The 27,240-nt window shown below is 46.4% G+C and overlaps 1 protein-coding gene and 1 non-coding gene across 2 annotated transcripts; one reads left to right on the top strand and one right to left on the bottom strand.

Annotated features, from left to right (window-relative positions):
• Positions 1-6,455: 6,455 nt before the first annotated feature.
• On the bottom strand, positions 6,456-6,528 carry TRNAM-CAU (transfer RNA methionine (anticodon CAU)). The gene has a single exon. It is a non-coding gene; the product is annotated as a tRNA-Met (tRNA).
• A 416-nt stretch (positions 6,529-6,944) lies between these two features.
• On the top strand, positions 6,945-25,618 carry FAM83A (family with sequence similarity 83 member A). Its single transcript, XM_075920168.1, has 5 exons — positions 6,945-7,303; positions 9,548-10,548; positions 13,376-13,543; positions 14,816-14,940; positions 23,743-25,618. Exons 2-5 carry the CDS (start codon positions 10,069-10,071, stop codon positions 24,272-24,274), a joined length of 1,305 nt encoding a protein of 434 aa, XP_075776283.1. The 5' UTR covers positions 6,945-7,303; positions 9,548-10,068; the 3' UTR covers positions 24,275-25,618.
• Positions 25,619-27,240: the final 1,622 nt, after the last annotated feature.

The raw sequence follows: 27,240 nt of genomic DNA, 5'->3' as shown, positions 1-27,240 counted from the left end.
CCAGACTGGCTATGCCAGTAAATGGAACTACTGGAACCCATGCAGTTCTGATAGACACCTGCATCTATTCCTCCAACATCTAAAAAAATGCAAAGAAATAGGTGCCATCTCTGTTGTTTGAGTACTTTTAAACTCATCCCACACTTAAATCTCTTGTTCATTGTTCAGGAGAGAACTAAACAACAAAGCAAGCTTGGGTGACTCCTTGTGCTGGCAATCACACTCCTAGGTCAAAGTATAAGCATACTCTACCTTTGATCCAAGGCAGGACAGTGCAGATGCCAAAAGACAACACACGGTGTTCTAAGTATCCGGCTAGACCGCGGGGGGTTTTCCACCACGTCCAGGAAACGTGTTTGCTCTTCCACTTTTTTTGGCAGAAGAGCAAACACACTCTTTCAGAAGCTCCTGTACGCCTTGTTCCATGAGGAAGAAGGGAGCTTTCAAAAGGATTTTTTTCTGAAATTTGGCCCAGTCTAAATGGACCAAATTTTGGAAAAGACACTTCTGACAAAAGTATTGGAAAAAGATAGATCTTCACAGTCTAGCCATACCTTAAGTGAACAGAAAAGGAGAAACAATCAGGCAGCAATCTGCTTCTGGCATTGGTACATCTATTACAAGCCTGATAGCAGTGCCCCTACCAGATTACAGAATAGTAACAGAAGGAAGTTTTCAGAAGCTCATAAATGGACTCTAAAAACTTTTCAGAGTTTTTTCAAAGGTGTGGTCAGTCTCATGATGTCTTATCTGCCACAGAAATAAACAAAAAATATTCTACTTTGTGCTCCAGGGGAGACGTGAGTCCAGAATCTCTGTTGCATTCATCACTGCTTGACCTCCCTCCTCACCTCATTTGATGTATGCAAAATTAACCAGGAACTTAGTAGGAAGGCCCAAGCAGCTAATTTTTTTTCGTGTCAAGGGCCTTTATTAATTTTGGAAGCAGCTTTCTATTCTGTGTTTCTGGAGCTAGCATGGGGCCTAGTGGTTCACAGGAGGGATGTTAAATATTGGTTAATTGAATAGTCGAGTAACCTCATGAAATTTTATCGCTTAGTCGACTATTCTATAGTCCCTGAGGGCGGGACCAGCAGCCACTGTATCAGAGGCAGCAGCATGGGGTGCCAGGTGGGAGCTGGTCCGCGAGGGGAGCCAGTTTAAAATCCAGCTCCTCTCACGGACTGTCTGCCTGTTGCCCTGTGCTGCTGCTTCTGAGAAAGAGGCAGCAGTGCAGGGTGGCAGCAGCCCCTGTCTAGGGTGGTCTGAGCTGCTGAACCCAGCGCAAGCCACAACTGAGCTGGGCTACCTGCCCACCTGGCTCTTAGTACACTTTAAATGCAGAGCTGAAACGGGTAGTCCTAGACCCAGCGTGAGCCAGAACTGAGCCAGGCTACCTGCCCACCCAGCTCCTAATACGCTTTAAATGCAGTGTCACAGCAGGGGTAGGTCCCGGACCTCTCGCAAGCCAGGACGGAGTCAGGCTGCTGACCAGCCTGCTAAAAAATTTCGTGGCAGGGAGAGAGAGGAGCGGGAAATGTGTATCGTCTATAGCAGCATTTCCCAAACTATGGGGAAAAAATACCGGGCCTCAGTATAGCTGCTGGGAGGGGAGCAGAGCCAGGCAGGCTGGTAGGAGGTGTGGGGGGAAACCGGCTGCCGGGAAGCAGGGTTGGTGGCAGCAGGTCTGTTCCGTGGAGATCAGGGCATGAGGGCAGCCAGCGGAAGCAGATTTAGGGGTCGCAGGGCTGTCCAGCAGAGAGATGGGCAGGCGGCGGAACCAAGGCTGGATAGAGAGAGGGGGAGCTGGCTGGTGGAGATCGGGAGGAGGACTGGAAAACCACCCTCGGGAAGCAGGGCTGGATGGGGGCAGCGGGTTGTCCAGGGGATGGGGGAGGGGGCTGGACGGGTGAGATGAGGAGGAGGAGGACGGAAGAGCCAGCTGCCGGAAGCAGGGCTGAACGGAGGCAGCGGGGCCGGTGGGGGGTCGTCGGGAGAGCGGAGCTGACCAGGGGAGATTAGTGGGGGTAGGTGGGAACTGGCCGCTGGAAGCAGGGCTGGACGGCGGCAGCAGGGCTGGAGATCGGGAGGAGAAGGGGGGGGAAGCAGTACTGACCTGGGCACAGGAGTGAGTCCCACCCCGGGGATTCCATTTTGCCCCCCACACACACATATACCCTCCCTTGAGTAGTTGTGAACTGCCTGGCTGGTAGACACACTCAGGCAGCGTGAGCACATCTACCAGACAGGCAGTTTGCAGCTAAGGATTGATATGCCTAATAATAATAAAACTTACCTAATTAGAAAATACCGGACATTTTTATACGTCCGGTATTTTCTCAATTTGTTTTCCGGATAGAAGCCTCAAATACCAGACTGTCTGGTACAAAACTGGACACCTGGCAACCCTACCCCTCCTTGCACCCTCCCTCCTAGCCAGATAACCTACCCCCAATCTGCTCCTGCTCCCGCTTCCTGGAGTGCCCATGCGGCGCCGGCTCCCCCAAGCCCTGGCCCAGGCTGGGCGGAGGATGCAGCCCGGTGAAACACTGAAAATTTATTCATTTTTAATTTTTTTTATATGCGTTTATTTCTGGGCTGCAAAAGACAGTACTGAAAAAAACCAGGTTCCAACTAAGGTAAAAAGTTTGGGAAACCCTGAGCTAGCCAGCTTTCTATCCATCCTACAGTCCATTTATCCAATTCATATTCCCTTATCCTGCTGGCAAGAATATTGTGGGTGTCTGTATCAAAAGCTTTGCTAACGCTGGCACTGGGGGCTGTGGGAGGACCAGAGACAACTTAGTTGAATATTTAACATTTGCTTAATAAATATGCAAATATGCAAAAGACTGTTACCAGTCCTCCAAAAGCTCGTGAATGGATTTACTGGTCTTTGTGTCAAAAAGTTTGGGAACCCCTGCTCTGTAGCATTAACCTATATGCTTTTGCTTATCAGTTAATTGGTTAATCGACTATACTATTACATCCCTAGTTCATAGTGCTATGGCAGTACATATAGCACTATAGGTATGTGTAGCACTTTCCAGACATAACCCACCACAAGACACCTGGTAAAATACTGACCTCACCAATGTCCATGGCAACACTAACCCTAATTTCAGTGGGGTCAGGTTTTCACCCATTGTCTCTGCCCCAACTGTCCTACAAACATAAGAGCTGTGTCTACACTGGCATGATTTTGCGCAAATACTTTTAACGGAAAAGTTTTTCTGTTAAAAGTATTTGCGCAAGAGAGCGTCTACAGTGGCATGTGCTTTTGCGCAAAAGATGTGCTTTTGTGCAAAAGCATCCGTGCCAGTGTAGACGCTCTCTTGCGCAAGAAAGCTCCGATGGCCATTTTAGCCATCGGGCTTTCTGGCGCAAGAAATTAACGTTGCCTGTCTACACTGGCCTCTTGAGCAAGAATACTTGTACAAGAGGGCTTATCCCTGAGCGGGAGTGTCAGAGTATTTGCGCAAGAAGCACGGATTTCGTACATTAGAACGTCAGTGTTCTTGCGCAAATACTCGCGGCCAGTGTAGACAGGTGGTAAGATTTTGCACAAAAGCAACTGCCAAGGGCTTTTCCTCTCCTGTCCCTGTCTCCCCTGCTCTCTCCCTTGGTCATCTTCTCTTGACTCCTGCTGCCAGAGCCAGCCCTAGGGTGTGATGAATTGGGGCAACTGTTCAAGCCCTGCATTTTGGGGCAGTGCTACTCACAGCCCTCTCCAAACTTCCCCCTACATCTTCCAGTGTCTCCTGCCAATCACTGCCTTCCCCTTCCTGCTATCTGCCACAGCTCAGACCTGTGTCTGGAGGCACTGGGGAGAAGGAGAGAGGCACAAGGGTGCAGCATGCTCTAGAACAGAGCTAGTTGGGGAAGAGGCCGTTTGGAGTGGGGGTGGGAAAAGGCTGGGTGGAGCTGTGGGTAAGGAATGGAATGGGGTGTGTGTCCTAGGTGGGGCCAGGAGGGAGAAATTCTGCACCTGTTTCCCAGGCCCCGCACCCTCAGGAGCCTGGGCCTGCCTGCAAACCTCTTTCCTCACCATTCTGCTCTATCTTGTTTTGTCACCTTCCCCTTCTTTGCCTTGCTCCACCCTCCCTTCTACACAGAACAAGTCTCTCCAGTTTAAGTCTTGTGAGCACCACCTCCTCCACCATAGTCCTCTGTGAGATTCCTGACATCCACTCAGTGTCTGGCCTTAGGGCACTCAGACCTGTCACCGTGGGCACCCAAAATAAGCATCTGGGAGAGCTGATGAGGTGTAAGAGGCCAAACAGGTTAGGCCAGAAACACCTTAGAGCAGTGTTTCCCAAACTATGGGCTGCGGCCCGATATCAGGCCGCGGGAAAAAAATACCGGGCCTCAGCGTGCCTGGTGGCTGCCAGGAGGGGAGCAGAGTGGGGCAGAGTGGAGAAGGCTGGGAGGAGGTGGCGGGGGGGGGGGGGGGGGAACCGGCTGCCGGGAAGCAGCGTTCGGGGCAGCAGGGCTGTCCTATGGAGATCAGGGCAGGCGGGCGGGCGACCGGCAGTAGTAGGGCTAGGAGTAGTGGGGCTGTCTGGCGGAGATCCGGGTGGGCAGACGGCAGAAGTGGGGTTGGGGGAAGCAGGGCTGTCCTGCAGACATCAGGACAGATGGGCGGGTGGCCTGCGGAACCAGGGTTAGGGGTAGCGGGGCTGTCCCACGGAGATCAGGGCAGGCAGGCGGGTGGCCGGCAGAAGCAGGGTTGGGGTTAGCGGGCCTGTCCAGCGGAAATCCAGGTAAGCGGGCAGCAGAAGCAGGGTTGGGCGGGAGGGAAGGGGGGGCTGGGTGGGGGAGATGAGGAGGAGGAGGACAGGAGAACCAGCTTCCAGAAGCAGGGCTGGACGGGGGCAGCAGTGCTAGACTGGGGAGATCGGGAGGAGAAGTGGGGGTGGGGGGGAAGCGGGACTGACCCAGGCACATGCAGACCCTGGCAGACGAGTTAGTCTGGCTGGGGATTCCATTTTGCCCCCTCCCCTCCATTACCCTTACTCGAGTAGTTGCGAACTGTCTGGCAGGTAAACACACTCACACAGCATGAGCACATCTACCAGCCAGGCAGTTCACAGCTAAGGACTGATACATCTAATTATAATAAAACTTACCTAATTAGAAAATACCGGACATTTTATATGTCTGGTAATTTCTCAATTTTTTTTCCCGACAAAACCCTCAAATACCAGACTGTCCAGTACAAAACCGGGCACCTGGCAACCCTACCCCTCCTTGCACCCTCCCTCCTAGCCAGATACCCTACCCCCAATCTGCTCCTCTCCCGCCTCCTGGAGTGCCCATGAGGCACCGGGTCCCCCAAACCCTGGCCCAGGCTGGGCGGAGAATGCAGGCTGGTGAAACACTGAAAATTTATTCGTTTTTCATTCTTTTTTATATGTTTATATTTTGGGGCTGCAAAAAACAGTACCGAAAAAAAAACGGGTTCCAACTAAAGTAAAAAGCTCGGGAAACCCTGATCTAACCAGCTTTCTATCCATCTTACAGTCCATTTATCCAATCCATATTCCCTTAGCTTGCTGGCAAGAATATTGTGGGTGTCTGTATCTAAAGCTTTGCTAATTTAGCTGGCACTGGGGGCTTTGGGAGGACCAGAGACAACTTATTTGAATATTCATCATTTGCTTAATGAATATGCAAATGAATGTTATTGGTCCTCCAAAAGCTGGTGAATGGATTTACTGGTCCCCTTGTCAAAAAGTCTAGGAACCCCTGCCCTAGAGCCAGCCAGGCATGATGTACTTTGGGTTTGGATGGTTGTGGCTAGGGATGGTAAATGCTTACCAGCTGGACCCCCACAGCTGTGATGAGACCCCCTCCCCTCCAGCCATGGTGCTGGCAGGGCAAGGGAGCAGGCCCCAAGTTAAAGCAATTAAGTGGTGTCATTTAATTGGTTAAACATATTAACTTGCAGCAGGGGCTAGTCTGGTTTGGCAGCTGGCGGGGAGCAGGGAATGTGCAGTCTCCCCCAGGTTGCTACAACAACCGCAGGCCCTAGGAAGGGGAACATGCTTTGCCACAGAGGGCAGTGGTGCTGTCACCCACTGAGCCAGAGCAGTACCACAGCGCGCGCGCACACACACACACACACACACACTCTCTCATCCTTTGGTATATATGGTTGTGACTACTTTCTTCCACTATTTGATCTGAGGAAGTGGGTCTGGCCCACGAAAGCTCATCATCTAATAAACCATCTTGTTAGTCTTTAAAGTGCTACATTGTCCTGCATTCTCTCCTGCTGTCACTGTCCCCCAGATCACAGCCCACCCTGGGCCATCTCCATCTGCAGCTCCCAACACTGACTTGGGAAAAGGCTGTAGCAAGGGCTTGAGCTGCTCCCTCCCCTGGCCTTCTGAAGCCACAAACCAACTCGAACCAGCATTGAGTGGCGGAGAGGAGGGAAAAAAAAGCACTGCTGCCCCGTGTGAGGATCGAACTCACGACCTTCAGATTATGAGACTGACGCGCTACCTACTGCGCTAACGAGGCGGCTGCTTACAGCGCTCGTGCTCCGCCCTCCAGCCCAGCTGAGCCGCTTTGTGGCGCGGCCGCTTCAGCGACCCCCTCCGCCTGCGAGGGGCCCGGCCGATGCAGCCGCCCCGCTCCGCGCCAAGGGGACCGCGGCGAATCCGGAGCCGCCCGGGGAAGCCGGGCACCAGCTGCTCCCCAGCCACGCCCGCACAAGGCTGCCTGCCCTCCCCGTGCAGCCCCCTCCCAGTGCCCGGCGACTCCCGGGCATCCGTCCCCTTGGCCGGGGGCTGATCCCGGGGCTGGGGGAGGGAGTCGCAGGCAGCTGCTGCCAGGCTGGGCCACGTGCCGCCGCTGCCAAGAGTGAGTGACTAGAAGGGCGGCTGCTCAGCGGGCAGGATTTGGGGGGGGGGGAGCTGCAACACCCCCCCCCCCCCCATCAGCCCTGACGGTCTGCGGTTGTGCAACAGCTTTTGGTTGGTTGCGGGGTTCAGGGGGACGCGCATTAGCAGAGGCTGGACCCGAACAGCTGGCCGCCCTACTGCTGACTCAGCGGAATTTGACACCCCCCCCCCAAGTGCACCCAATTGTTCTGAGCCGCAAAACCCTTTTGCGTTTGTAACAAGCGTTCAGCGGGAAAAGCGCCGCGGTTTAACCCTGCTGAAACACACGGGTTCGTGGTGCTGCTGGAACGAGCAACTTCACACTGCCCCACACAGCCTGCCCCTAAAAATGGTTGCAACGGATCACGATCTGTCCGCTCCCCTACCCCGACCACCGGCGCTAAAAGCACAAGGTAACGGAAAGAGCGTTTGTTTTTCAAAGCTAGGACAAGCTCCTGCCTAGTTCAGAGTGTTACTGGAATGCTTTATGTCGACAGGAAGCTGTTTTACATGTCTAATTAAATATGCAAAATAATTTTCCATCCATATACTTGCACTTAGCAGGTCACTGAATAAATTACCTTTTGGCACTTCTGATGGAGCTGCAGCTGGCGTTCAGGGCAAACTACAGTTTAATAAAGTCAAATAATCAACTGTTCCTTACAGACCAGCACATAGTAAATTAGTTTAATAGAGACTCCAACTACACTTCTCCTTCACAACATTAGAGTTGACATTTCCTGCCCATTTAATTATATCAATTTTCAAATCTTTATTATTTCTTCGTAAGAGTGTTTCATTTATCAATATTATAGAAGCACAGTTTCTTCATTTTATTATTACTTACATTAATTCACAGGGCAGCCACCATTCTAATAGCAGGAGGTACATTTGCATTGAAAATATTAGGACCTATAATATGTAGATGACACAGAGGTGAAAATATTTGTGCTGTGAGCCACACTCATGGTGACTTCACAGGTGTCATTTTCTCTAGCCCTAGCCAGACCCCCAGAGCCCTTGGCACCTCCTTTGCCAACTCCGTATTTCTGGAAGTTAGGTCCCATCTTGCAAGTTAGTTATACTGCATAAGGGACACGCACAGGGAGTGACTGGCAGACACAGGGGGTTGATACAGTAAGTGATGCACAGATGTGGGGACTAGGCGTGCAGGGTGTGTTGCAGCACCCCCAGGTTTTCCATGGGGTTCCGCTCCCAGCTCTGCACATGGAGTCCCAGGTGCTGGCCACAAGCTTTGCCTCCACTCCTGGCCCTGCACATGGGCTCCCGGCCCTGCACATGGGCTCCCAGCCCTGTGCCCAGGGTCCTGGCTGCTGGTCCCACCCTTTGCCCAGGGCTCCACTCCAGACCCTATACTTGCCCCCAGCTATGGCCCCAGCTGTGGCCTCCTTTCTTTTGTCTGGGTCTCCCCTTCCCAAGACTGGTCCTACTCCTGGGTTGGGATTTACAGATGGGGGCGGGGGCTGTCTGTCAGCACCCCCACTATTGAAAGTGTTTCAGCACCACTGACGTGAAGTCTTGTCAGTTGGCTCCTGGGTGAGTCCATGAGCTCCCTGAGGCACAGTGATATAAAGAATTATCTTCACAAAGGTAGTTAGGTGCCTCACTCACACCCACTTCAAACTAATAAGCGAAAGTTCGTCTTCACACAGTGCATAGTCAACCTGTGGAACTCCTTGCCAGAGGAGGCTGTGAAGGCTAGGACTATAATAGAGTTTAAAGAGAAGCTAGATACACTCATGGAGGTTAGGTCCATAAAAGGCTAGTAGCCAGGGTGTAGGAATGGTTTGTCAGAGGCTGGCCTGTTTGTCAGAGGCTGGAGATGGATGGCATGAGACAAATCACTTGATCATTGTCTTTGGTCCATCTCCGGGGCACCTGGCATTGGCCACTGTCGGCAGACAGGCTACTGGGCTAGATGGACCTTTGGGCTGACCCAGTACAGCCATTCTTACGTTCTTATGTTCATTTCAAAAGTACCTACCCAAGAGACTTCACAGCAGGTGCATGGCAGCACCAGCAGTCAAACACAGGCATTGTGACTCCACTATTTGTAACCCCACACATTCAGCTATTGAGAGACAAGGCCCCAAATCATGTGATTCTTAAAAAAAACAATAAATCCAGGGCTCTTTATATTTTCCTTTTGGTTTCTCAGCCTTTCAGGTGCACTAGCACCATGTTTTTAAGGTTTGTTCCACAACCAGTAGACTTTTATTTTTAAAATTAAAGCAGTGATTCTTGTATAATCAGTTGGCTCCAAGAGCTGGGGGGAGGGGGCTAAGAAAAATCATACGTTGTGACCAAATCGTGAGAATTTGCAACACTTGTGAGGCATTGATCCCTATCTGAGTCGTTTGACAACATTCCCTCCCTATAATAAACCTATCTTATTCTATGGTGAGTAACTTTAAAGAAATAAATACTGGAATCCCTAAAGCAATGGTCAGACTTTATGTATGGGGCACAATTGTCATGTTTAGTCCATTTTAAAACTTTTTTTTTAATAATCATAGTGGCACCTTGGTGCAGCCAGTGCCACTTTAAACTGTTTTGAAATTATGGAATGGCTGATATCTTTGTTTGAACTTTGAGTTAACATCTGAGTTGCTTTGACTCCACGATAAATGCTGTAGGTACCCTCAGAAGCCTCAAGCTGTTTTGGAGGTTGTGCAACAGCACTTAGAAATGTACCATCTTCACGCACACCCTTTAGTGAACACTTCAAGAAGAAGTCTTATGATTAAATCTGACAGAACTGGATAATGGGAGGTTGAATCCTTCTTGTGCCCTCAGGGCAAGGCATGTGACTCTCAGGCAAACAAATTCGTTTTAAATCTATGTCCCATCTGGAGCAGAATCCTTGTGTAAGCACATCTGCAAACCAACTGCTTCAGTTTTTGGATATACTTGTACCAACACAATCAACGAGAGCTCGTGGTGCCAATTTGCCTTAGGTAGTGACATTTATGTGTTTTTAATTTTGTTAACAATTGATCCCTTCGACAAAAGGGACTTTGCAACAAAGCGGAGGCCACAAGTGGGAAGCTCATTTGCTGGTTGTTTACATGCAAGGGGAGCTGTGTTGGTCTCCTCTGTACAGTCTATATGCCCAGTGCTCACCATACGCATCACTCAGCTGCTGATACAAAGAGCAATGAGCCGATCTAGACATGTGGGCAAGATAAGGAAACGGCTGGAGGAGATCAAGAATCAGACAGTCAGGCCAACCAAAGCAGATTTCAGCCACAACGAAAGTGTAAGATTGGCCACTGATGCTCTTTTGGATGGTGGGACTGAATCTTATCTCCGAGCCTTAAATGAAGAAGGAGAGGTGGATTTTTTGTCCTCGGTGGAAGCTTTGTACATCAAGAAAAATGCCAGAGAGCCTTTTTATGCTGACGAATCTCAGGCAGAGAAGGAGACTGGACCAAGGCAGAATGAAGCGGGCTCTCTCCAGTCAGGAACATACTTCCCTACGGTCTCTGAAAACAGAGATCCAGCCCTGCTTCACACATGGAGTACAGCAGAAATGCCCTATCTAAAGGAGAAATCCAGTGCCACCGTGTATTTCCAAACAGAGAAGAACAGCAACATCAGAGACATCATACGCCGCTGCATCAACAAGACCAGTCAGGTACAGAGAAACTCCACATTTTCTTTGGGTTTGTTTTCATCCCTCCTCATAAATACTGGTGAATGTGGTGCTTGATTAGAACAGGCTTAGTTATGTTCCTTATACTGTGTTCTGCCAATGCACTTCCATCTAAATAGGGGTGATGCATGTCATTCTATGCTTGACTCTCTTTTGTAAACAGTACCACTCACACCATGTTATGCAAAACTGTAGGGCAGCTGCTTTTCCGAAAAAACTTGCCAGCTGTCTACACTGGCCGCTTGAATTTCCGCAAGAACACTGACGATCTCATGTAAGAAATCAGTGCTTCTTGTGGAAATACTATGCTGCTCCCATTCGGGCAAAAGTCCCTTTTGAGCAAAGCTTTTGTACATAAGGGCCAGTGTAGACAGCTCAGATTTGTTTTGCGCAAAAAAGCCCCGATTGCGAAAATGGCGAGTGGGGCTTTTTTGCGCAAAAGCACATCTAGATTGGCACGGACGCTTTTCCGCAAAAAGTGCTTTTGCGGAAAAGCATCCGTGCCAATCTAGGCGCTCTTTTCCGCAAATGCTTGTAACGGAAAACTCTTCTGTTAAAAGCATTTGCGGAAAATCATGCCAGTCTAGACGTAGCTTAGGTGATTTTGTCATATGAATGCCTTAAGATAACAACTGTGCCATTTGGATTTGTCATGAAAAGAAACCAGAGTAAGACCAAGCAGGCATCTGACAATTTTATGTAAGTCCCAGACTTAGTTAACTCCATACCCAGTCATCCAGTAATTAGAAGCTAGTACATTGATTCACTGGCACATCTAAATTCTCTTGTTCTTCATGTTTAAAATAAATGTGTCAAAATAAAATAAATGTATCCTAGTTGCTCAGCCATTTTGTATTTGGAACACCACCACACAGCCTGTCTGAAACAGCTCTGCAGAGTCACTGTGCAAACCTTGCCATGCAGAATTGCTCTGGAAAGTGACTGTAAAAATGGCACTTGCTGAACAGATCGCTCCTTGTGTGTATTCAGAGCAATAGTTTCTTATTTCTGCAACAACAAAAGTTCACTGCTCTTTTTGATTCCCCTTAGTCCTTCAGAGCCAAGCAGCTAAGAAAGTCGGAGCTAGGGTTTTCTTTCTTGTGCACCACAGATTTGTTTCCCACTTTTATCCCTGCAACTCATGATTTTAGACAGGTGTCACTGAGGTCATAACTTGAGGACAAGAGATTGATCAAGTGTCAGTAAGTGTCTAATCCAGCCTGGAGAACCTTTATTACTGGTGATGGTGCAGGAGAAGGAAAGAATCAGTTTTGAAACTCAGACTCTAACCTTAGTTTGAAGGGTTGGCCATTAGAAAATACATCATTGTATTTGCAAACGACATATTTTATCTGGAGATGTTCGTAAGACAATAAACATGGAACCCTCCAGTGCCATTTTTACAGACACTTTTCAGAGCAGAATTGCAATTTAATCCCAAGTATTTTTACTTGGTCACTAGTATCCATGGTCATCTGTGTACTTGCTAAGTTAACAAACAGCCAGCAACTACTGCTGCGAGTTACTCTGTCTAAAAAGGGATCGGATGTGTAGAACATCTACCAGCTTGCCAGATGCACCTATTCTGCCAGAATGTTGCTACATGGTATGAGTAGAATGGAACAGTGAGCAAGACTTTTGGAGGAGACTGTTAAAAAGGTTTTCCATGAAAGTTGCAAGAGCTCTTATGCTGGAATTGGTGAAGTCTCCAGGAGCATTGTAATATGAGCAGCCTGAGGAGTATCAGGGGGCTTTATACCTGCAGCTTGACTCCTAGCTGTTGAGTAGCCAGAGGACTCTTTCCCTTTGGTTTCTAGACAGTTGCAAATTGAGGCTCTTGTGCACTAGCCCAGTTTTTTGGGTGTAAGCAGTGCAGGGGGATGTTTAATCTCAAAATAAATTTACTTTTAAAATTGAAAAAATCTATTAATATTACATTTTATGAAACTCATTTTTTAAGTGAAAACTAAATGTTGGTCCTAACTCTAGTCCACCCACATGCAGGCAGTTGTAGGACTGTGCCTTAATGAGGATTGCTCCACACTTGAGGGGTCACATGGAAGAAGCTTCTTTCTATGAATTCATACTACGTACCTTTGATTTTTCAGAAAATTAGCTAAGCCCAAAGTGTATTTTGTAGGAAACAATCCAGTTTTAGCTATTTTCCCATTGTTTCCTGTTTAATTCTTTTTCCCAATATTGAAGTCCAGCCTACAAATTCCTGGGCCACCCTGAGATTTCTTATTAAAGGGACCATAAAGAAAAAAATTCTATTTTCGATTGGCTTTATGTGAGCAATAAACCAATATCAAGATATCCCTTGGAGCTGCATGCTTACAAGGAAAAGAATCTATGTAAAATGGACCTCTGTTCCCCCACCATTTAAACCGGGTTGGGGAACCTCAGGCCTGGGGACTGAATCTGGACCCCTGAGGTTCAGAGCTCCCCCCAGCATTGGGGAGTCTATGCTGGTGCTCCAGCCTCCCAGCTGTCCCACCACGGGGCTGGAGCACACAAAATCTACTAGGCTGGAGACCCTAGGCCTGGTATGTGAGGGGAATGTGGAGAGTTGTGTTCTTCTTCTCAGTCAGTGGGCACGTCAGTGAGGGTTTGGTTTTGGTTTTGTTTTGTTTTGCTTCTCATTTGAGTGAGGCCCCCAACTGATTTTTTCTGTGGGTCAGTGGCCCCCAACCCAAAAAAGCTTCCCTACCCCTGATTTACGTTTTAATGTGTAAAATAAACATATTTTATTGGCATTCCCCAAATCATGTATCTTTGTTCTGCTTACACAAATGCCTTTTCTCCTTAGGTTCTGGCCATTATGATGGATGTCTTCACTGATACTGAGATATTCTGTGATGTGCTAGAAGCAGCTAACAAGCGAGATGTTTTTGTCTACCTGTTGCTTGATCAAAGCAATATAAAGCTCTTCCGTGAGATGTGTGACAAGGTGCAGATTGCAGAGGATCACTTCAAGGTATCACTGACTAAACAAAACTCTTACAGCTTTAAAGCTTTCATTTGTAATGTATAGCTTGATTTGCCTCATACTCCTTCCCAGTTGTAGCTCCGTGTCATGGGCATTAATTGAACTGCCATGTATAAAGTAGCTAGCTTCTAGCCTAATTTGTCTTCAACTATGGGTATGTCTATGCTACAGAGTTTTCTTGGGAAAACGTCCTTTTTTCCGAAAAAACTTCAGTTACATGCACACTGCAATCGTGTTCTTCCGAAAGAAAATCGAAAGAACAGAGGGGTTTTTCTGACATTGGTAATCCTCATTCTACAAGGAAGAAGCCTTTTTCCAAAAGCGCTCTTTCGGAAGAAGGCGCGTGTGTGAATGGAGAAGAGGGGGTTCTTTGGATAGAAGAGGAAAGAGGAAAAAGCACAGGTGCCCTGGTGGCCACCCACGCATAGTAATCACAGCTTATATGCGAGATAGTGTCCATTCACTGCGCTTTGGAGTGTGTACGCTCTCTTTTGAAAGAAGTTTTTTTGGAAGATCTTTTCCGGAAAAGTTTCTTCCAAAAGAAGCCTGTAGTCTAGACATAACCTCTGTGAAAGAAAACCGAATTAAAAAAATGGGCCTTCTCCCATAAACAGCACCCACGTTTCTAACTATACTGAGATGAATTAAAGATTTTCATTAGGATAGTTGAACTACTGCTGGGCTGTTTATTGGAAGCGTCCTGTGCCTTTATGCCAGATGTCCGGATGCTTAAGCCCCAGAGCCTTGAATGAATTGGAAAGATAGGCTTGTTGTCAGCTAACTCACCTGTGGGGCCTGACCCAGTAAGCACACGCTGAGAGCTGGCGTAGCAGCCTGGGCTGCGATAGGCGAGGTTCCGCAAAACAGCTGGGAGTGAGGGGAGGAATGTTACACTGTGAATATATAATGTTAAAAGTCATTGGAGTCGAGGACTGGATCCTGGCTCTCCTCTGCGAGTGCTTTAACCACCAGGCTACAGAATCATTCCCAGGCTTTCTGGGCTCTGTCTCTGGTCCCAAGTTTCATTAGTTAATCCACAGTAGAACAGCATCAACAGCTGTGAGATCAGTAGGAGCGCCATGGCAGCATATCCCATAGGCCAATGGTTAGGACAGTCTACTGAGTGCGGACTTGGGCTTGGGTGTGTGTGTATCTAACTGTTGGGCTAAAAGCGATGGGGGGTGCCTGCTCCTCTGCTAAGCTTTGCAATAGGATGATGAATTTTAATGTGTGTTTACTGTTTGTTTTGGGCTTCTCTAGAATATTTCAGTCCGCAGTGTTACTGGAGAGATTTATTGTGCCAAGTCAGGCAGGAAATTCTCAGGACAAATCCAGGAAAAATTCATCATCTCGGATTGGAGATACGTTCTTTCTGGATCATACAGGTGAGATCAGTCAGCACATGTTCTACCCGAGGTTAATTCTATTCTTATTTGAATTGAAGTTGCATGTAGGGGGTCCTATTCAGGGATCAGAGCCCCATTGCATCAGGAGATGTACACAAGATGGTTGAGTTACAGATAAAAGTATTTCAGCAAGTAAAGGGTTACTCTAGGTTATGATTCATAGGCGCTAACCACACTGAAGGTCAAGACTGGTACCTCTTAAAGTGTTTGAGGTTTTTTTTTTCTTTCCGAGCACCATGTTCTAACCGTGCAATGATCAATTTGTGCTACAGAGACTATTTACAATGCATAGTTAAGTTTGGCTAGCATAATTCTCAGAAAAAAAATGCTCCCATGCCAGTGGTCATGGATAGCGTGCCGCTAGTGGTTCATGGCTATAAATCAGAGGTAGGCAATTCGTTTTTTGGGGGGGGCATGCCAAGAATTTGGTAAGTGGTCAAGGATTGCACTCTTCCCTAATATTATTAGAGGAGGTGTAGGGTCTGAGATGGAGGTTGGGTGCAGAAGGGAGCTTGGGAATTGGGGTCTGGAGGGGGTGTGAAGTCTTGGAGGAGGTATGGGTGCCAGAGCAGGGGTGGCAGGAAGTGGGGTGCCAGAGGCAGGCTCTGGCCAGGAGGCACTTACCTATGTAGCTCCCAGCCAGCTGCCTGGTGGGACCCTCAGGCAGGCTTCCTGCTTTCCACACCTCTGCACCTTGCTCAAAGTTGCTGGCTGTGGGAGCCATATGCTCTTAGCATGCCACTGAATGCTGCTTGAGCCACAAGCACAGCCCTGGCAGCTCTCATTGGCTGATGCTTGGGGCAGGGCCAGTGTATGAAGCCCCTCCCCCCCCCCAGGATGTGGCACATAGAGAGCACAGGGCCTGCAGCCAGACACTTCGAGTGGCATGCAGGGGCCCAGAAGGCAGGGAGCCTGCCAGAGACTCGCCCTGGTCTGCAGAATGGTGGTGAGCTAGGTCCAGTGGTTTGGCAGGCCAGAGCCTGGCTGTTGGCCATATTTTGCCCACCTCTGTTATACGTGGTAGTTGCCAGTGCAGTCCAGAACAGTGGCAGGTTCATGCTAAAGCTCTGCTGCTGAGAGGAAGGATGGCACTGGGACTCAGGAAATCTGTGTCCAGATCTTAGCACGGTCCCTAGACTTCCTGTTTGAGATTTGCCATTGACTTCAGTGGTGCTTTCATCCTTAATCTTTCTGTAGCTTGCTTATACAAATGTAATAATAATGCCTTGTTTTCCCACACACTCTGTCTTGATTATAAATTGTCCAGGGTATATGCCTAGAACAGTGGGCTTTGATCTGAATTGGGACAGCTAGACGTTACTCTAATACAAATAACATTTTATACACAGAACCACTTTTATGGTTTCAAGGGCATATAAAGGGTAATTGGCTGCAAAGTTTGAAGTTTCTTGGTACAACTGATCTAAATATTAATTAGTTAATGGTTCAGTCTTTACTAGTGAAAATTGGAGCCAATTAGAACTGGACAACCATTTTCCTTTTCTCACAAAACATTTTGAAAAAACAATTTGTTTCTATTTTGCATATTACAAAGTGGAAATATCTTCTGTGGTTGCTGAAAACTGAAAACTTTCCAAACCACAGAAACGCCTGCGTAAGACACAACTGGAGTGAATATCTCAAGTGTTTGCATGCATATCCTATCAATTTAGGAGTTGGGGAAATGTCAAGTGGCAGCATGTCACAACTAAGATTGCCAAATATCTAATCACACAAAACTGAATGCTCCTGCCCCACCCTTTCTCTGAGACCTTGCAGGTGCTCATTGCATGCCCCCTCCCTCCTTCATTCACTCTCTCTCACCTTCACTCACTTTCACAGGACAGGGGCAGAGAGTCGGGGCATGGGACGGGGTGAGGATTCTGGATGGGGGTGCAGGCTCTGGGGTGGAGGCATGGGGATTGTGGTGCAGGAGGGGCTATTTGGAGTGTGGGGAGGGTCCCAACCTGGGGCAGAAGGTGGGGTGTGGGCTTCTGCTGGGAGTGTGGACTCTGGGGCAGGTGCTAGGGATGAGGGGGTTGGAGGTGTTTTTCAGCCAATGGGCACTGCAGAGCCACAGCTCTGGGCAGAGGTAGCATGCAGCGTCCTCATGGCTACTCCTCTGCCTAGGAGCCGGACATGCGAGCCTCTTCTGGGAGCTGCAGAGACTCAGAGCAGGCAGGGAGCCTGCCTTAGCCCTGCTGTGCTGTCAGTCAGACTTTTTTATCTGCCGGGGTCCCTTTTTGACTGGTCATTCCGGTTGAAAACCAGACACATGGTAACCGTAGTCACAGCCTGTACCCAATCAAAATTTAGACAATGGCAAACCCAAAGTATTTTTTAAATTGCTATTCATTCCCCTCTCACCCTCCACAAATAAATAAAACATTTTAATTTTTTAAAATTGAACATTTGTAGATGGAAGTTTTAAGTAACTGAAAAATTTTGCTGAAACCAAAAAGTTTTTGTAAAGACAGCCATTTCCAAATCTATGCTGCCTAAACAAACATTCAAAAATTTTGAACAGCTGAAGAACTGATGGCCTATCCTAGTGGAGTCTGAGATCTAACTGAAATGCTCACAGCTGGTACAAAAGAGATTGTGGAACAGACAGAGATCAGAACTAGAAAGCTGCTTATAATCCTGTGCTTTGCTTCTCCCATTTTTCATGTCATCAGCAAATCACTATCAGAAGATATGTTGTACATTTCCATTACCTTATGGCTCACTTCATGTGGCATAAGTCAGTCTCTGGAGTTTCACTCTTAAGGGCATGTCTACACTGCAGGGCAAAAGTCAAATTAAGATACGTAACTTCAGCTACATCAATTGTGTAGCTGAAGTCAAAATAGCTTAATTCGGCTTTTAGTGCTGTCTACACAGCAGGAAGTCTAAAGAAAAACACTCTTAACTTCCCTTGCTCCTCATGAAATGAGGATTACAGGAATCAGAATAAGAAGTCCTCCATCTCAAAATTATTCTGAAATAATGCAGCAGTGTAGACGTGCCCTAACTAACAAGCTAGCTGGTTGAAAGGAAAGTGGAAATCTAGGTTTAGCCTTTATTTTCTGTTAATTACACCTGCAACAGCTGGCCTTCAAAGTTTATGTACCATATAACTATTCTAGTTGGAAGGGTGGTTTTATTGTTTTTAACTAAAATAAAGTGGTACAACCCATGTTAATTAATTTCCCTTCCAACAAGCAGTGTTGCCAATTCTCACAATTTTATTATAAGTCTCAGAACATTTGGATTTTAATTAAAGTCCCAGATGCGGAAATTAGGAGGCTATATGAGAATTTGAGCATTCATGTTTAAAAAACTAAATTTCTTATCCTCATGGCTACAGAGAAAATCTTGAAAACTTGACTTAAGTGAATCTTACAGGCTCAGAAACCTCAGGGCAAAGAAAAAGATTACAAATAATATTTTTAAAAGGTGTGATTTTGGGGAGGTTGTCGCGAGAATCATAGGTCTGATGATGCATCCCCAAGGGGGGAAGGACAGAACCAGGTGGACAGTTTTATCAAATAAAAAATATTTATTTATGACGGTGGTGAATTTATAGTATTTATTCTAAGATTTTTAATAGACAATGTTAATAATGAATTTACAGTATTTATTATATTTATTCTATGATTTCTAGTTAAACGTGTCAGAGATATAAGGATGGGAATGGCAAGGGGAATAGTCTCTAATCTTAAAATATCCAGCTACACTAATTAAATAACAGTGATAACTACAAACTCTTATGTACTACCCAAAAACAACTACAACACTAAGCTTATACAACAAGAAAAAAATCAAATCATACTTACCAACTTACACAGCACACGGAACATTTCACAGATATCGGTTCGGTTGCGAAGGCCTTGGTTACGCCTTGCAAGTAGGAATAAGATCCTCCGGAAAAGGGCTTTATTCCGGAGGATTACGCCAGTCTGGACGCTCTTTTCCGGCTTTTCCCCAAGCCGGAAAAAAAGCGGCGGCCATGTTTATTTAAATCCCCCGCGGATTTCCCTATTCCAAAGTTAGAAATTAGCATGCCTCTTCCGAAGAAGGGGCCAGTCTAGACGTAGCCTATGTGTGTAGACAAGAGGTAGGAGCTTTGTTGTCCATAGAATCAGACAGCAGTTCTAGGTAGACTGTGAGACACATGGATACACACATACATTGGTTGCTTTGCAAAGGACAGTTTATTTTTCTACTTTCTTTTCTAGTTCTTTCTACTTTTGTTTTCTTTTAATCTTCTGACTGAAGATAAATTTTTAGCATATAATCGCCCCCAAGTAATAGCCAGTTTATAGTGTATTGAATGTGTGTGTAAGGAAAGCAAATGCAGGAGAATGAGGAAAGCGGAACTTATCTCAAGCAAAGACTTTCTCTTTGCTGTAAAATGCTAACACACCCACCCACTGTTTATACTCAGTCATACCTGGCATTTAACATTGCAGTTGCTAACCTCAAGAGTCTTCTCAAATTGGATAACCTACTCATCAGGCCAGGTGAGGGTACGGTGAGTATCAAATCTTATATACACAGCCTAACCCAATCAAGCCTTGCACTGGTTTGTGTATTCATACAGCTCACCAGAGACAGGCGCCACGTGTTGTTTCTTATAGACTTGCTGCTAGCTTTTACTTTGTTCACTCTTAAGTTGCTTTCGCTCACTTCCCCCTTCCCCAGTTAATCCTCTGTCTTAGCCAACATCTTACACTCCTGGGGAAGAGCAAACCAAATGAGCTGTTTTGCTGGATGATGATGACAATAGAGACCCTTTTGCAACAGATGTTTCTTAAATGTCTCATTTGCGTAGGCCTTAAAGCTACCCAAAAAGCATGTTAGCGCAGCCTTGTGTTGTGGATCATTGGAAGGGTTTGAGTCTGGCATAGGAGATAATTTCCATACATGTATATCACCTCTCCCTCTGGCTTTGGGTCATTGGTGCCTTTTATGTGTTATATAAGCTCTACTTTCCTAATTCTCTCTAGTAGACAATGAACTCAGTCTTTAGCAATGTTTGGTCAGGTATTTACTGAGGTGCACACTCTCCATGCTCATAAATGTGCTGTTAAAAGCCCTGGAGAGAGTGAACACTCTCCGTCTGCACTGAACAAATTAATCAACGGCAAGAACTATGCTAACTTCCCCAGCATGGCTCTAAAGCAAGACTGGGCAAACTCAGGTTTGGGGACCAGATCCAGCCTGCCAAGCATTTCTATCCCGCCCACCCAGCTAATTAGCAGAGGTGCATATTTACAGCCAGCAGTGTGTGTTCGGCTGTCCCTTCCCCCACCTTGCTCCATCCTGCAGCCAAGCTGCTCCCAGGATTCTCTCGCTAGCTGTGCAGAACCGGGGAGAGGGAGAGGAAAGTGCTGAAGTCAGGGTGTTCCCCTGCCCCTGAGCAGGGGTTGTAGACAGAGACACAGTCAGCAGAGCTGCTCCAATCTGAACTCTGACTCAGAGGAGAGGCGAGACAACAGAGCAGGACGGATTTCCCTTAAAGAGACAGAGCATGGCTTCTCTCAGAAACTTAGCCAACACGCCCACATTCCCTGTGTCACTGGAACACACACCCAGTCTGTGCCACATACAGTCATTGCCACACACACTCAATCTGTGTCACAAAGTTTGTCTCTCACAAAGTGTCCCTCTTTCACACACCCCCCCCACACTCACTTTCTCTCTCTCCCTCTCTCTCTGTAGCTCCCCTCCCCCAATTGGTTGTGTGTTCCATAATTAGATTTCACCAATAAATCTATCAGATGTAAACTGCTCAGGCACTTAAACATTAACATGGAGTGGAGATGGTCCCCTTGGGCACCCCAGTCTGTCTCGCCACCCAGGCAAGCTTGCCTTTGATAGATGGCCCCTTACACCTAAAATCACAATAATATTTGGGTTACTCCCAGCCCCTAAGAACCAGTCATTTACCTCAGGCCAATTGTACCTTAGATCTCTCACCAAATACAACATTTGTAGCTGATCCTATATTAAACTTACTAAAGGTTTGTTAACTAGGGAAAAGAAATGAGAGTTATTTACAAGGTTAAGTTAGCTAAATGTAAATGCTATAAATGAGTTTCAGTCTTAGGCTTCAAAAAAATAAGAGGAGCTGCTGTAAAAACACATGCTCCAGCTTGGGGATCTTTTACTTATGCTTAGCAATACTGCCGTCTCTCAGTGCCAAGCAGCATGATGATCCAAAGCCTTCTGGTCAGGGATTTTTATTCCCTCCTGCTAGTGTTCAAACTGAGATGGGACTGTGGATGTATCCTCTTCACAGGTATGGAGGAAGCAATTAACAAAGTCTTTTGTCAATGTTTCATCTGTTATCTCTAGGCCTGCTTTGGTTGGGCACTTGTTCTAAAATAGTATTTCATGCTTGGAAATACTTCTCTCCTGCCTGTAAAAGGCTGCTAGTGTCATAGGAAATAGTTAATTAACTTACAACATAGCTACAGATATTATAAATGAGATTTTGAAATACTTGTGAGTTGTTACATGCATTAAAGTTCAAATACTAAACACAACTCCATAAAGCCTGGGGCGCCATTTCAGATTTGCATGCAATGATAGGGGGAAAGAGAGTGAGAGCATGGGAGGTAGACTGAGGACAGCAGCTTCAGCAGTGTTACTGACCATGCTCAGTACAAGACAAGCACCAAATGTGTAGAGGGGACCAATTCCTTCTGCCCTCCACTCCCTACTCCTCATCATCTCGGGGCAACTAAGGCACTGGAAACTCTGCTTTTTTTGGCAGACAATTTCTCAGTTAGCTGACAGGAGCACTGTATCTAATTCTTATTATCAAAGAAAGAAAAATAAATAAATATTAGACCCACTCAGCTCTAACACTAATGTATTCTGACATCTTGTGGCAAGGCGCTTAAGGGACGCTAGTTAGCCTTAACATTTTAATGTATATTCTTATTACTTACTAACTCTGGGGGGAGAGACAGATCCCTTCAGGACTCCTGGGCTGTCTCTGAGCTCTGAAAGAAGAGTGGGGTCCAGTGGGTTACAGCCAGGGGGCAGATACATTTCATCTCTATATAAGAAAATCAGAACGGCCATACTGGGTCAGACCAAAGGTCTTTCTAGCCCAGTATCCTGTCTGCCAACAATCACCAATGCCAGGTGCTTCAGACTCTCCCCCACAAGCCACTGGGGAGGGCCAGGCTGAGGCACCAGTGTGGTAGCTCCAGTTCTCCACACACCCCAACTGCTGGAAAGGGCCCCTGGCTCTTCCCCCTCCCCACTTGGTCCTTCCCCTCTCCACCCTCACTACCAGGGAAAGCCCAGCCCCAGCTCTTCACTCCCTGGCCAGTCCCAGCTCTTTGCCCCCTCCCCCATCCCAGCCAGCCCCAGCTCTGCCTCCTCTTGTCCAGCTCTGGCTCTTCCCCCCCACCCTCGGTACCAGGGAGGGTCCAGAGATGAGGCTGCCCCAGCCCTGGCTCTCTCCATGCCCCCAACCCCCAATGCCGGGTAGGGCAAGGCTGGGGCATGCCAGCCCCAGCTCTCCCCCCAGCCTTCAGGCAGGACTGGGCCGTGGTGTGCCAGCCCAGGCTCTCCCCTTGGCCGCTGGGCAGTGCCAGGCTACAGCACACCAGCCTTGTTTCTCCCCCTCCCCCCCAGCCACTGGGGGCCAGGCCAAGGCCACACAAGCTCTGGCTCTCCCTCAGCTACTGCGGGGCTGGGCCAAGGCCATAGCCATGGCAGCTATAGCTCTCCCCCTGGTCGCCAGCTCCCCACGTGGGCTGTGAGGAGGGCCAAGCAGGGAGTGGGTGGGGCTTGGCTCCTGCAGATGCAGAGTGACATGATGATGTCACTCTGTTGACCCGCAGGAACATTTTTTATATATAGAGAGAGACATAATCAACTTGGTTCACACTATTCTCTTAGAGGATTTGTCAACTTGACAAGGTTGTCGAAGCAGTGTTTCTTAAATGGTGTTCTATGGCACACTTTCCCCCTGACCCTTTTTTTTGGGAGGGGTGTCAATAACTCCCCTTCCTCCCCACCCTTTTTTTTTCTCTCTTTTCAACAAAAAATCTTTGATGTTCCTCATAAATAAAATTATTGTTTAGTGTTCCTCAGTCTTAAAGGCTACATCTAGACTGGCATGATTTTCCGCAAATGCTTTTAACGGAAAAGTTTTTCCGTTAAAAGCATTTGCGGAAAAGAGCGTCTAGATTGGCACGGATGCTTTTCCACAAAAGCACTTTTTGTGGAAAAGCGTCCGTGCCAATCTAGATGTGGTTTTGCGCAAGAAAGCCCCGATCGCCATTTTCGCGATCGGGGCTTTTTTGCGCAAAACAATTCCGCGTTGTTTACACTCGCCCTCTTGCGCAAAAGCATTTGTGCAAGAGGGATTTTGCCCAAACAGGAGCAACATAGCATTCCCACAAGAACACCGACAATCTTACATGAGATCATCAGTGTTCTTGCGGAAATTCAAGCGGCCAGTGTAGACAGCTGGCAAGTTTTTCTGCAAAAGCAATTGCTTTTGCGGAAAAACGTACAAGTCTAGACGCAGCCAAAAAGTTTAAGAACACTGTCTTGAAGGCTTCAGAGGCCATTATAATAACAATGTTTATCATATTAGTTAGAGAACTGACATTAAGTTACTTGCATCTCAGCTGGAAAACCAGTCTTGTTGTTATGTTATGACTATAGGTTTCAAAAATGTAATAGACAAGCCATTGGCATCATCTTTGCATTGCTCTTCAATGACTGATGGACAAGGTTAATACTGACTTTAGTTCTCTTTTCCTCCAGCTTCACATGGTTGTGTGGCCAGGTTCACCGGAACTTCCTCTCCAAGTTCACTGGCCAAGTTGTAGAGCTCTTTGACGAAGAGTTCCGACACCTCTATGCTTTGTCCAAGCCAGTGATGGGACTGAGATCGCCAACACGTACAGTGCCCTTCTTGCTAAACAAGAGCACCACCACGCAAGGCAGCCTCACTAGCAGCAGCAACCAGAAAAGTGCCAATACTCCTTCAGATCCATTCAGCAGCTTGTCAGCCAATAGCACGTATCAAACCAAACAACCCCCCAGAACTCTTGTATACAGCAGCAATCCGACACCACAGTCACCACTGCATAGGGGAAATTCTTTCCATGGCTACCCCTCATTCATGCCAACCCAAACACAGAACATGATCCAGACCCACTACTATTCGTGGCAATATGTTACTGACACCCCAGCAGTCCTTTATAATAATGTTAACATATACAAACCTATGCATCTTAGACAAGATGATGTAAACAGGTCAAGGTTAAATCCTGTGTGGAGATGCCTTCACTAACCTGATTACATAACCATCTTATTTTTGTATTGCAAAAAAATGTGTTGAAGATCCGTTTTAACAATAACCTGTTCAATGATGAACACTCAGCATAGAAATTATGTATTGTTCAAAAACGGGAGGCTTTCAAGACAACATTCTCTCTTGGTTTCACACTTTAGGTATGATTATATATTTTAGTCACAATGGACAACCACTGCCAGATGTTTCTCAAATTAACAAAATCTAAGTCTGCTAGCACTGAAATCTTGCAGGTATGCGGTTACCATTTAGGAACAGGAGCAGCATTGTTTAAGTTGTCACATTCATCTGTCCTTGCATAATGTATTCATGGATCAATGTGGCCAGTTGGCATTGCCAATTACATGAAAGTGGGTAAGAGTTTATAATGATGGTTTTTATGTGCTCTTAAAGTCTTCCATTTACTCACTAGACAGGATCCTGGCAGCAGCTCTCTCATTCCCCACCAACGTGTCTCAGTCCTGACTTGGAAGGGTCACTTGGGGAGCAGAGGATGGCACAGCCTCTATCTCCATTCAATTTCTGACATCTCTGCTGAGACTTGTAACAAGGCAGCCAGCTGTTGCTGTGCTTTCTGTGAATAGACCTGCCAGCTATGAATATGATTGAGATTACTTGCTCATGTTACGCAGGCCACCAGAAGCCAGCAGATGGTAACAGCTTTCAGGTACTATCCTTTACAACTTAATGTAGTCAAGCAAGTTATACATGAAAAACCTTCTAGTCCCATTAGTCCTGCACCACCTATTCAGTCATGTCAGTTACTTATATAATTGGAAACTGAAGCCTCCGGTTTAGGAGAGACTTCCCATTTCTAGAAAACAAATTTACCTTCAAAACATTTGCAGATTCAGACTGGAATATGATGTACAGTACAAGAAGTCTGAATGCAAAGTCTTGCCCATCACACACCTTACAGAACTGTGTGACTAAGCCACTGACTACAATTGCAATTCTCTGCGTATAGCAAAAAGATTTTATGGCATTGTTTTTATTTGATTTTCATTGGCATCTTGTGCTATCATCTGCAAACAGCCGTCAGGACAACCATAACCTATTCTCTTTGTCAAACGGATTTTAAACGCCTCCATTAAAACTTCCTTTGTGAACAATCTTTTTATTATTCCTTTCCTCTTGTGCCTTGTACCATCTTTTCCAGTACCATAACTTGTTTCTATACTATTCATAATCAAAACAATGAAAAATTAGATTTTATTTTCATTGAAATCTATTAAGCCCATCTTGCTTACTGGCCTATACAAGGTGCAAATGTGTCCTGCTCATAATTTGAAGAGAGATGTGCCAAAGGAACCAATAAAATATATCGGTATTGACAGTTTTGTAATCAACTAGTGTAAATGCAGCTGCTTGTATACTTAGCCATGTTTCAGAGAGAGCTTACTGCACTCGTGTTCTGGTATTTATATTATCTAACAGACTCAGTCGTGGCTAGGTATTGCATAAACATATTAGAACACAATCCTTAGCCCAGCAAGCTGACACTCTGAGCGTAGGCTCAAAGGCCTGCAGTGGCTTGCCATTTAGTTCCATTTCCAACTCAAAGTGTAAAGTTTATAAGCTAATCTTTTATTGGCACAGGTCCAGCATATGTTTTTTTGGTGGAGTAGAGATCTGCTGAGACAGCAGGATACTAGCGATAGGGGGTACACAACAGAGATCCTTCTACTTTGGAATTTGCTTCACCCTTTGGAAAACCTGTAATTTACAGATTTTCTGAGGAGATGGAGCATGATTTGGGAGTTCTTCCTGGTAACCAAACTGATAAACAATTTTCTTTGTTACTGTGGAATCATAGCCTGGGGAATGCAGAATCAAAGGCTTCACACAGCCCACCAGGAGAGTAGTTTGTTAACGATGTGCACAGAACCAGAATATCACACAAACTTGCAACTTGTCAGCAAATATTTATGGTTACATTCTATAAAATACCATTTTTTAAAAATGAGAGCACTGTGATAAAGAGTGTTGCTAACTAGCCAGGACATTAAATGAGGGGGCTCCAGTTTTGGCCCTTTAAAAATATTTTGTAGAGCAGAGTTTCACTAGTAAGTAGATGATTTACCTCCTAGTCAGTCATCTGTTTGTGCCCAATTGTAGTGAGATGACATTATGACTTGAAATGTACTGTGCCTTAGTGAAATTGTTAAAGCCAAACACCAGAAAGACAGCTTCATTCACTGGCATAGTGTCAAGCCAATTTAATGTTGTGTTGGAAATCCCCAATCCATGTCTCAAGAATATCCACCAACAGTGCCCACTCGCTAAAGCAAGGCAGCCTGTAATATAAAAGCATAACAATAAGAGCACCAGCTCTAGGATTTTCACTTCCACAGGCAATCTGAAAAGCATCTGCTACTCCCAAGCCCCAATGCCAGTCATACAAATCATGTCATGAAATATTTTACTGATCCTAGTATTTTATAGGCCTAAGCAACTGACAACTCCCCAATGTAAAGCCTCCGCCTGAGGTGTTTTAGCAGGTTTTATGTTCTCCCCACACTGGGGTCCTGTAAGGCAGTCTTGATGTTGTGCAAAGACTACATAAACCATATGAAATTCATCCAGTATGGTAGTGAGGGATACTTTGTGCAACTGAGTTCTCCAAAACTTTAGAGGAAGTGTAGACTGAAGACAAACTCTATCCCATATTTTATCAGTTTAAGTGCCAAATTCAGCTCTGGCATTAATGGGTGCAGCTCACATTAATTTACACAAAGGCTGAGTTTGAATGTCAAATAAATGTCATTTATGTTTTGATGGAAAGGAGTACTGAAGCAGTTCACAATTTCAACAGTGAATTAAGCCAAAGATCCTAAACAGGCTCCCACAGGCTAAACTGGCCAGCGATCAAAAACATGAGTAATTGCAAGCAGCTGCAGAAGTGTCCCAACTTTCAGCAAAACCAGAGAAAGACACTGACACGC

This window comes from Pelodiscus sinensis, chromosome 2 (assembly GCF_049634645.1).
Source record: "Pelodiscus sinensis isolate JC-2024 chromosome 2, ASM4963464v1, whole genome shotgun sequence".
Taxonomy (NCBI): domain Eukaryota; kingdom Metazoa; phylum Chordata; order Testudines; family Trionychidae; genus Pelodiscus; species Pelodiscus sinensis.
The sequence above is the reverse complement of the archived record's forward strand: the minus strand, read 5'-3'. Positions and strand labels throughout refer to the sequence as shown.